The following is an 11,780-nucleotide window of genomic DNA, read 5'->3' on the forward strand; positions in this document are numbered from 1 at the left end:
TCAAAGATTCCAGCCTCACACTTACGATACAAAAATACGGTAGGCTTACTCGAAACCTAATTGGATGGATAAGCCCTCTGCTGCCGTATGAACAACATCAAGAGGCCGAATAATCGCCTCCTATGACACTCAAAGAAATCTACTACACTGTCATTGTATGTTTGTGGTACACTTAGGTGACCTCGCACTGCCCCTGGATTCCAGGTACGCGAACGGGTGCCAGCAGGCCTATGCTATATTCACCTGGGGAAAAAAACATGCTTTGGGCATGCATTCTTTATAAACCATGCTGCAGGCTAAGGAGCGGTACACGCTGGGTTGAAGCTACTACACATCGTCACACATGCCTCTTAAACTTGATAGCTTTGAGCTGCATGCAATCCAGCATCAACGGCCATCGCGCCATTGTCAGAGCCCTCAAATATAGATTCCGCACTCTTACTCCTTGCCCTCCAGCCAATCAGGGTTCTCCTCAAGGGCCTCACTCACCTGCCGTCTCAAAAACTTCTTGTGTTGGAGCAAGCCTTGAACAATTCTGATCGCCGGCTCGCTGGCACCAGCCTCCCGAAGCTTCTTCGCATTTGCCTCTTCCGGTGAGCTCATCGGAAATGGGCTTCCGTAGCTCGTGTTTCTTGACTTATCCAAAACCACGAGTTTTGCTAGAACGTTGCCATGAGGAGTAAGGCCAAACGGCAAATTCCCGTTCGTTAGAATTTGAAAGACTGTGACCCCCGCCGACCACGAATCAAAGAGTGGATCAGCGTTCATCCTACCATCTCTCAATATACACTCTGCTTGTGTTGGATCTGCGTAGAGAGGAGTTACCCCAGATCGGCATGGTCGCCAGAAACCTTCCTTCTCAACGGCCCCAAAGTCCGCAACGTGCGCTTCTCCGCTGCTAGAAATTAGGATGTTTTGGGGCTTTACATCGAAGTGGACAAGGCCCAGTGCATGTAGTTTTTGAAGTGAGAAAAGGAATTGTTTGCAAAGGTACTCTCGTGCACCCATGGATAGGTTAAGCGTCGGTGCACCCGATATATTGTGCTCCAAGATGTTGGTTGCATCCCCCAGCATTTGCTCTGATAAAAGTACTCTACCCGAAAAAAAAAGATTCTCAATGTGACAAATCGCCCCTGCACTGTCTCCTACAACGGCCTCGAAGAGTGGCAATGACCATCTGTTTTCGCGGGATATGCTTGCAGTTGGGGATCGATGGCCATTCGCACGTACCGTGTCAACTACCTTCCCAACTGAAGCCAGCTCCTCTTCCAGAGAACCAGATACTACTGATTTAGCAAATTCCACAGTCCGGTCAGCGGGGATTCCAGGTTTTCCCTCGAAATAAATAAACTTTACTGCAAACTTCTGAACTCCAAGGATCTTTTGAGTGTTCGTATCTTCCACCATCACCTCGACCACTAATCCGTTACCACCTCTCCCCAGTACTTTTCCCAGTTTTGCGTTGCATTGCGAAACAAGTATTTGATCAGAATTACACTCTTTCAGATCGCGCAAGACAACTGTCCCCTTGGGGACGCCAGGATTCATGCTCTGCAAAGCAAGCCGGAAGCTAGCCTCAAACGCAGCAGCTTCAGGAGGCCTATGACGGGTATCGTAGTCATCTAGAACTTTCGCATTGTGTTTCACGGCATCAGCAAGCTCATTCCGGAGGTCTTCTACCTTTACAACCTGTTGAGTAGGCGCGTCTTGCTCCGGTGGGGTATCCGATGTGCCCCGTTCCCCCTGCAGCGGAGAAGTCGTATGTAGGTGACGGGCCGCGTTCATACCCACAGCCGGAGAAAGAGGCTTAGAGAGGATTGCTGGAGGAATACGGAAAGGGCTATACTTTGGCCCAAGGACACTAATGACCCTTGGCTGCATTCTCGGAAGATAGACATGTGGTGTTGCTCGCACAGCAGGCTTGGCTTCAACGAGCGGGTAGCGGCGAGCACCTGGTTGTGGTCCCAACAGACCCCCAGGGGTTCTTAAACGCGTGGCTCCCCCCGGCGGCTGGTTTGCGGGAGGAAGATTCACTGCATGTCTCTGGGCAGCTTGTGCACCCAGTCTAGCTGCACGCAATGCTCGCACATAGTGCGCTCCTTCCAAAAATGAAGGCTCATGATCTTGCATTACCAGAACAGGAGAGGCGTCTTCCGTGAAGAATTGCGCTGGTTGAATGCCTAAAACTAGGGCAGGAGTCAGGACTCCTGAAAAAAATATGGAGGCTTTCATTTTTGGAGGAGTTCGCCGGTGCACTCTTGTCGACAAATGGAAGCGCCAAAGTTCATCAGTATCTTCAGAAATTTCAACTAATTTGGTGGGCCTGCATGTGTAAGAACTACTTCATGCAAATCATATTTTTTGGAAAGGTGCCGACACATGGGAGGAGTCTCTGTCCAGGCCTACAGTAAACGAAGGCAGGTGCATTTTAAAGTTCTACACAGAGCGGTGGCAAGGGGATTTCTGTAAATGAACTATAAGATTTGAGTAAAACATAATCATGATGCTGTTTAGCTTTCACTGTCTGAATGCGGATGGGTAGAGCCGCTCAAGGAGTAGCTGCAGACCACTGGACCAGCAGCATCGGTTTTCCGTCCATGTCGGGGAGCAGTAGTAATTAATTGCAAATCATTGTGCATTCATGCTTTTAATTCTCTTTCAAAATCTTACACATGAAACTTACCTTTATAGTATTATCAGTAAGCATACAGACTTTCTTAAATGCATTTTGCAGCTTGCATTGCTTTTGCTGAGGCGCTGGAGAAGAACAACCAGCAGTGGCCATGTCTCATGCGTTCCAATGTGATATTACTTGCGAGCCACGCAAAGTTTTACCATTTGCACCCAATCATAGTAGAGCCCATAGGTAAAGGCGCTTGTGCCGGCATTCAGTAAATAGTGTATCAAGTGACTTCCTTGGCTACTGTAGAGACAACACACAAACACTTTCTGTTACATCGCTTATATTTAAATTAGAATAAATCCATACGGAAATAAGTCACTTTAGCGTTTTTATGCGCTATTTCTTGCCTAGTAAGGCTAGAACAATAGAGTTTACCAGGCGAGCCCTTGCCCAAATGGCTATTTTGCACCGGGATGCACAACACTCGTAGCGTGCAGAGAGTCAAGCAGCGAGCACGCTATCTATCCGTTTTTGTTCACGCCGCTACCCCTGCATAAAGTTTCCAGAAAGATGGGAAGCCATTTTTAGTACATGCTTATGTTTTTTATTTGTTTTGTTGCATTGGGTCAAGGCATACCCCTCCTCCTGCGGCCTGTACAGGGATACACTTGGCCCCAAACTAAGACAACACCAAAAACATGAGTTATTGCTCATCCTTCGTAAATTTTCCAAGCTTTTATCGCCTTCAGACCTCAGGGCCCCTGTAAGAGGGAAGAGGGGCTATGTAGCGTGTCAAGCTGCACTCAAATGATTCCTGCTGCACTAGCTCTTTTAGTTAAGAACTTATACAGAGTAGGATGTTTGCTTTAGCTGATCGTATTCCTAGTTGCTGTGAAGTAGCAATAGCTCAATACATCACTAATCAACGTTGCGTGCTAGTGCGCTAGTTTATATGGAGAATGAGCTGTGAATGCTCGAGTGCTTGGAAGCTGCAGCGATGCACAACCTAGCTGTCCTTGTGGCCTCATGTCGGACCCCTTAGGAGTCATGACAACAAAAGTTGAAACTCCTTTCGATAAAGGCTACAAAAAGCCTTCTAATGAAACTGCATTTACTGAGTCTAGAGTAAAGTGCTCCACTGAGGGTACCTTAGATACAGCATCACAGTTGGTATCGGTACGTAGTTCGACGCAGCTGTTCTCCGCTCTCGAGCGACGAGCGATACTTGTGGCATATCTATTCAAAAAAAGCACTTCAGTGGTGGCTCGATTCGTGCAGAGGTCGGCTGCGTGTGAGAGTACTACATTTTAAGACACCACACAGTCCGTGACGGATCGGTTTATTCCGATTTCGACTCAACGGCAAGCATTGGGAGAACTGGAAAAACACATAGAGATCAAGCTGCCAACGTTTCTACGCATCTTGAGGTATGTAATTCTTGGTTGCAAAAGACCCGTTGTAGACGAACAACTACCTATTCAGTGGTTTGCGTAGGAACTACCCGGAAGGTTCCCACAGGTGGACTGGCGTTGAACTTGTTGGCATTACATATTGCTTGGGAACATGTGAATCTGTGTCTTCTTAGGACCCCTTGAGTCTGTTTATCCGTCGATCTTGCTGTCGCTGATAGAGCAGCTTTACGTTCCAAGATTTGGGCTCACCTGTCGCGCCTTATCAAACGACTACAGAGCAGAACGCAACCGTGTGAGTGTATGACACATGCCCACATAAATGGTCAAGAACTGCGGGAGTTACTTGACAATGGATGTGAAGTGGGTGCTATCTAAGGAGACGGCGCAGATGTGCAAGCTGGCTGTCACTCGTCGGTGCAATCCTTAAGAAGCAGGTTCGCTGACGGGCGTCAGATGCAAGAGCTGGCAAGGCTATGGCACTCAAGTGCCACTTTGAAGTCTAATAAGGTTTTGTGGCCGTGTTCTGTGACTTTTATGCTAGAATCGTTAACCATGACGCACTTCTATGTGGACGATGGGCGACTCATTGGATGGCGCACATGCAGCCACAGCTGCTCCCTATTGAAGCTAGTGTGCCTTGAAGCGCTGAAAAGGCCCTTTTCTAAATCCTTGATGACACTTGCTTTATCCAGGATAGGCGGGATACTGTCAGTGTCTCACCAAGAGGAGGCAGAGGACTTATGAGGGCGACTCACAATGCAGTAAGGGAAGAAATTTTGACAATGCATCCAGTTTCGGTGGCTCCAAGACCAGTTCCTTATTGAGCATTTTGATTGAGTGTCCAGCCGAGGAACAGCATGAACTGGCAACAATCCAGGAGGAGTACGCGGATGCGCTAAATATTGGCGAGCCTTCAACAGGCTCGCCACCTGCCGGTTTCCAGAACACCGCATTCAGCTATTCTTTGGATCGATTTTAAGCTGTTCCGCGGTAGCAGATGCATCCACAGCATTAAAGTGGAATTGAGCGGCAGATAAAAACTTTACTGGACACGGCAGAGTGCAAGAATGGCCCGGTCCCTTTGAGAATAACCTGGTGTTGATGCGTTAAGGCATGTGGCTTGTGCGTTTTACACCTGTACCTCCGCTACTAGTGCCAACATCCAGCATGGCAGGAAATGCAGCACTTCCACTTTGACAATGGCCTACAGGATGTTTCGTCGCCGGTACGTTTCAACTTCGCTCCGCAGTGCCATCTTGGGCAAAGCACATGATTATATTGGAAAAGCTCACACGGTCATTTTGGTGGCAAGTGATGCGTCCCGCGGCGAACGAGTATGCAGTATCATGCCCACCTTGTCAGCAGCTAAACCGTTGCATTTTTAAAAAAACCTGGACATCTGCAAAAGTGCCTGGTTTGCTGTGAACTGCGCTGACTGTGGACTTTGTTGGTGGACTATTGGAAGTCAAGAGTCTGGGTAGCACCTACGTCTTTCTCGATAGACTCAAAAGATGTCGCTTCATTTCCTGATCCAGCTATGTCCAGCTTATAAAGCTGTTGCGTTATTCTCAACTTATGTTTACCTCCACGAAAAGAGCCGTAAAGTTGCTGGAAAATTGGCCTACTGAACATCGAAGAGACACCACGTGAGAGTTCCGAGTGAAGTGAAGTGGGGAACGCCAACCTCACTGGCTGCGAGAGGTAGTTAAAGGCTAAGTTGCCTGCAGAAAAAGTTGCGGCAACCTTTTGGCTAGCAGGGCTAGTCACCATGGACGAAATTGCCTGTGTTTTTGGTAATTTACTTCTCCGGCGCATGCTGTGACTGGTAAGGTTGCCTTAGTCTATTGACACAGCTTAATTTTTATCGGTGATAATTGTGACGTTAGTCCTTGCACTTACATTTGTGCGCTTGCACTCTCAGCTATGGTGTCTTATTTATTCCTCCGTATGGCTGTTTTGGGATATTGAAGTTGACTATACTGCCTGCACCAGCTGTATTACCATGCAGAAGCTGCTATAAATAGCGTGGAGGCCGACTAGTCTCAATTTGATTCCCTTAATACATCTCACCTGTTTTCTAGTTTTCTTGGAGCAGGAGGCACCAGCCGACGACAGCGCGCCATCGCACTGCCTCGGTCATGCTGGTTTGGCCACTCGTTCGCTATTGAGCAGTGCGTGTGTCTTTCTTCCTGTCAAAATTCTCAACCATTGGATACACGCGCTGGTTTTTGGAATAAAAGCCTTTGCTTTTTGTGGGCCTGGTGAGTGACCACAGAGTGAGGACTCTTTTGGTGCCCTGCATGGAGTTGGTGTCAACGGACGGGTAGAGAACACACTGGGGCGTCTTTGAAATGGGTGAGGAAAGATGCATCCGGATAAGCTGCACACAACACTGTCAGACTATATTTACTCGAGAGCGGACTGATTCTTTTTCCTCCTTGTATACCCTATGTATTACGGAGTATTATTCTTAAAACTCCAGAAGACGCAGCGTTGTATGCGTTTGAGCTAGATGCTATGGGCAGCTAACTGCGGATGCTCGGAACGCTCGGAGGATGCATCAATGCGCCTCCTAGCTGTCTTCTCTCCTTGTTTGAGAACATCTAAGTTGCGCTGGGAATGGAAATCAGGAAGCCCAAATCAAAAACACTCAACGTACGTCGCATCGAATTGTGTGGCTGGAATGGTCTCCCTACGGGGAGCACAACATAATCTATTAATCCAAGGCTTTTAGGCTTCTAAACATCCAGAAAAACCTGCCGAGCATCCTGCTTTAGCTAAGCCCCAATCTGTTATTCAAGTTTTGTGGTTTTTGCATGCGTTCGCAGTTCCGGACATGGCGCAACTTCTCGTAATTTCAGCAGATGGGCTGTTGGGAGGCTGTTTGGGCTGGCTAGGAGTGCCGGCTTGCTCTGCCTTTTGAACTTTTCTTCCGCCTTCGACTTTGGGCTATAGCCAGTTGCCAAGGCTGTGATACCCGCAGATTATAAATCCCGATTCAGGTCTTTTTTCGGTCAAAGGTGCTGGGTGGTGCACAGTTGCGCTGTATACTTCAACTCGTTTATTATTTTGAAGACGTCCCACTGGTCAGTTTTGATCGTAGTCGGTATGCATCCTGCGACCACCTGTGGTAACCCTCCAAGTAGACTCAAGTTAGACCACTGATTAGGGACCTGTTCGTATACGTTATGTTGTACGAATGGTTGCATACTTCTTGATGTATACATCTATTGACACATTGCTCTTTATGTGCTTTTCCAGTTATCCCAATGCTTGCTGTTGAGCAGAGATCGGCATAAACTAATGTGACATGGACAGTGTGAAGGTTTGAAATGTAGTAATCCTCTCAGGCCGACGACCTCTGCATGAATCGAGCAACCATTGAAGTGCTTCTCCGTCTAATAGATGCGCCACAAGGAGCAACTCATTTTCATCTTCTGGGCACAAAGTGAGATGCATCCCCCAACCGGCGGCCAGAACTTTCGAGTACTTGCAGAACCCTACTGCTGTCGTGCTATTACGCCAGCATAACCTTATCGAGGCATCTGTGCACCTTCTATAGGGAGGCATATCATGTATATATATATATATATATATATATATACCAGGTGTGGAGCTATTGAGTTCACAGCATCTTGTAGGCCGGCCTCTGCTACCCCAATACTCGTTGCGCAAGTGTCAACATCCACAGCTAGAAAGCGGTTTTCCCGTTGCCGTTGCCAACAAAATCAAACAACTGAATCATTAAATGACACCACCGAAACCCGACAACTGTTGCAGGTCATCCAGACACCCCATTGGATCCACAATCAGTGGATCCAATGGGAAACAGCTGCATTGAACCACGCCCAGCTAATGCCTGTAGCGCTCCATCTAATATGGCCGACGGCAGACAACTAGCTCCAACTCGATAGAAACTTGGTAGAAAGTTACAAAGTGAGTATTGGAAATCCTCCCTGCTCAACCCCACCCCTTTACAGTTCTCGACATGGGGGAGCCAGCACAGCTAGGTGCGTGTTACTCCACCCGTGAAGCACTTCGATCATTCACCGCTAGTTGCACATCGCATTCAGTGCATACATGGGCACAAAACACTGCGTTTTCTTTGTCCAGCTGGTGACGCTCTTCAATAAACAAGCTATCCGAGCAGACAATCCAGCAAGTCAATTCTATATTGTTCCTTATTCAGATAAACCCAGTAAAGGTGGAAATATCTTTTGTGCAGCTTGGCCCGCTACAGCGACCACGAAATGCAACGTCCTGAATAAATACATGCAAAAGACACCACTGTGGGAGGTTTGTCCCTGCAGCTTACCTTAAGGGCGCCGTTGTTTGTGCTGTAGCAGCAGTTGCAGCTTCAGTAAAATTTCCCCCCGCCCCCCGCAACAACGCACCACTGGGAACTGCGGCACTACCGACGACAGCCGCAGGCATGCGATGGACTCGGAAACTACACACTTTGTTGCTCGTCCATACTGCTGCAATTAAGCGAGCTACCCGCAACCAAGTGTGGCAACAACGCATCAGGTGGTCTCGTTCAAACTGCTGTTGCCTACATACGCAGCAGCGAACCACCGCACAGGGCGGCTGCTGGCAGTCGGCAAAAGGAGCTACACAAGCTGAGGGCTCCTAGCAAAAGGTAGCAGCACACACTGAGTTGCGACAGCGTTACCCTGCAGAACCAGCAGTAGGAGTAGCCTCAACGGACCTATCGGCAGAGGCATGCCCCGGTTTTTTTTATTCTTGCTGGTAGTCGTAATCCATTCTCGGTTCTTCCTCCTCATCTGCCTGCAGCGTGCTCCTCAACAAAGCACCCAAGCTGGTAATGGCGTTTTCATTAAGAATGTTTAGCGGGAAGAAGGATACGAGGCCGAACTCCTCCAGGACAGAAGCAAACGCGCGGTGCAGCTCTTGGTAACGTGCCGGCATGTTCTCCTGCATTCCAACAACCAGAGTGCCGAGATACAACCTGAGAGCCTGTGTTGAAGTAGAAATTTCGCCTAGCATCATTATTGCAAGTTGCTAGACGCGTATACTTTTCAGGCATATTCAGAAATAAAGCGATTTATTGCCCCTTGGAGATGCTTTTGAATTTGCCGAATTTTAAATTGTCGCACAAATTTTGGGTGACCAATATCCAGATGCTCGAGCATCACCGTCAAAGTAGCCGTTCACGCACTAAGCTACTGCACCGAAGCCAACCCAGCGCGGAAGAGACTCCAAGACCACTAGCGGCGCCCGCAACGAAATAGCAAAAGAAGCAGCAGCAGCAAATGCAACAACAATCTCAAGGTTACCAGCAGCAGGGGCGCTTACGTCGAGCTCTTCCACGATATCTTGCACGTCCTTGGCTAGCAGCTGCTCGACAACGACATCTTCTTCTGTCTCGTCGGCATCGGCGTCTTCGATCCTCTGACCAAACGGTGAAGAGTCGAGCCACCTCCCAGCCCAGTGGCTGCCCCACTTCCCTTCCTCTTCATCACTGCTTCCACTATGCTCTTCTTCCGAGTCGTCCCTGCTGCTGGCAGTGCTGAGCTTCCGAGGCTGCCGGCAACTTCTCGGCTCTTCCACCACACCAGTTGCTGCACTGTCTTGACTCGGTCCGGCTGCCAGTGGTGGCTCAGCCGAGTGGTGGGAGATGTTCTCCGGGGTGGTGCTCTCTCTCTTGCGTCTGCGGGCTTTTCTAGTGATGTTTACTTTTGCGACCAAATCACATTTCGTGAAGATGTTGACGTGGGGAAGCTCGAAGAAGAGCATCGCGTTTAGGGCGAGGAGAGAACCGCTGATCGACTTGGCGGGATCAGAAAAAAAGGTAATGTCTAGGCAGTAGGCAACGCAGAGCCGGAGGCCTTGTCTTTCCAAGTAGCTGAAGATGTGTCTAAAGGCGTCCAGGTGTATATAGAGCTCAATCTGGCCGGGGAGGTCAAACAAAAGCAAGTCATCTTCACAGGTTGTCAAGATCTTTTCCTCCAGCCATTCCTTGTTCTTTTCTAGATACTCAATACAGAAAACTAGGGAACCGTTAGGGCCCAAGTGCAGTTCTTCTGCCGCCTCGTCCGCCGAGATGAGCTCCCTTATGTCAATATCAGGCTCGTAAGGCATATACTCGGCTGCCGGATCCAAGTTTATGCACACCACACGGTGTCTAGACACCTCGTACTGCTGCTGCAATGTGTAGCACAAGGTGCTCTTCCCACATCCAGCGGGTCCCATGATCAAAACGCCATGGCGCACCATCTTCGTTCCTTTTGTTGGTGCTGCTACTGCTGCGTCTGCTACTTCTACTCGGCGTGAGGAGGTAGGCGAGCGGAGAATACGGCCCTTTAACCTCGCGTGCTTTCCCGCAACCAGAGCCGCGCGTTCAAGATTACCGCCTAAATATTATTTTGCCGGCTTCGGACTCCCAGTCCTCTCGTTCATCGCACGCCTGATACACTGTCATGCCGAACTCCCAAACGGCGCGTAAAGCGGCTTACCGCTGCCTCCCGACTCCAAATATCCCGTATGCATGACCTTCGCACCGAATTCCACTTCATGCGGGCTGAGAGCAGCTGCCGCTGCAATTCCTTTCTCTTGCTGCAGCAAGTGACTGCTGCTGCTGCCTCCGCAGTCCTCGCGCATGCAGAAACACTGAAGAACACGTCCTGTTGGAGGAGAGACTTAGACGAGTCGGCTGTCAGCAGAATGGTCCCTGACTTAGCAGGGGAAGAAGAAACTCGGAATTTCGATTGTTGCCAGAAGGCCTCCCGTTTCGAAGGCTTGTCAAGCCCCTGGAGGGCCCCATGCTCCCGACAGAACACAGGGCAGGAAGCAGCACAAAAAGCGGCGTAACAACGACACATGCACCTTCGTGTTACACAGTGCTTTTACCAGGGAGTTCGCCTATTCTCTGGGAGATTGAATTCGCCGTGGGCTCTGTTCATCTTTCCTCTGGTGGGTGTCCTCAGCGAGGGCCCCCCTTTCCCATCCGTTGAAACTGCTAGTCCTATGCCTGAATCCGCATTTCTTCTCACTCTCGTGTATTTGTACTCCGAAATCAGATTTCTAGACTTCTTTGGCTGCAGAAGCAGCCAAACAAATCCACCGTAGCAAGTCCAAGGCCTCCCCCTGCCCCCACAGGCTCGCCCCCTACCCTACAACCCAGGCCTGTGGTAGTTCCGCAGGTATTAGAGGCTGCGACAAAAACCAGAGTTCTTTTAACGAATGCTGCTGAATTCTAACTCGCTTAGAGCAGCGGCGGGGAGCTTTCCTGGCGGTCCAAGGGGCTGTAGCCTGCTTCTCACAAGTGCACGGGCTTCCCTGCGGGTGTCGCGACACCCATGCTATGTAGCAGAGCGAGCTCATCGCAAATCTCGAGGTTCCTAGACGCCTCTGCGTCGTGTGGCTGCTCGTGTGACTCTCAGCTTGTTCTTCTTCCTCGTTAGGGCCAATTCTCTGGAATTTTCTCCCAATGGCAGCCTCAGCATCAGACATCTTCCGTTGCGGGCGTGGCTCCTCACCCTGCTGGGGACCTCCGGAAACTCCAACCACCAGGGCAGATGAGGAGCAGCTGCAGGAGGCCTCTTTGCTGGAAGTTCTGCCCTTCGATCTGAACCTCAAATCCTCCCTCTTCTCCCAACAACTCTTCCGCTGCTGCGATTTCACCTTCAACAGCGTGAGCTTGCGTTGGGAAGGACGGCGTGTGTTGTGCAGCAGTTGGAGTTTAAGGTGTAGCCTTTGTAATGTGTATTGATTGGGGTGTAAGG

The 11,780-nt window shown here is 49.5% G+C and overlaps 2 protein-coding genes across 2 annotated transcripts; both read right to left on the minus strand.

The window, feature by feature from the left end:
• Positions 1 to 438: 438 nt before the first annotated feature.
• Positions 439 to 2,232, minus strand: LOC34618073. Its single transcript, XM_022731417.2, has one exon. It carries the CDS (start codon positions 2,230 to 2,232, stop codon positions 439 to 441), a length of 1,794 nt encoding a protein of 597 aa, XP_022589823.2.
• A 6,540-nt stretch (positions 2,233 to 8,772) lies between these two features.
• Positions 8,773 to 10,272, minus strand: LOC34618074 (GPN-loop GTPase 3). The gene is made up of 3 exons (XM_026337850.1): positions 9,610 to 10,272; positions 9,352 to 9,570; positions 8,773 to 8,970 (listed from the first exon to the last, which is right to left on the minus strand). The coding sequence occupies exons 1-3, from the start codon at positions 10,270 to 10,272 to the stop codon at positions 8,773 to 8,775; spliced, it is 1,080 nt and encodes a 359-aa protein (XP_026193635.1).
• Positions 10,273 to 11,780: the final 1,508 nt, after the last annotated feature.

The sequence above is a fragment of the Cyclospora cayetanensis genome, unplaced genomic scaffold, assembly GCF_002999335.1.
Source record: "Cyclospora cayetanensis isolate NF1_C8 unplaced genomic scaffold, CcayRef3 CcayRef3_contig_206, whole genome shotgun sequence".
In the NCBI taxonomy this organism is placed as follows: domain Eukaryota; phylum Apicomplexa; class Conoidasida; order Eucoccidiorida; family Eimeriidae; genus Cyclospora; species Cyclospora cayetanensis.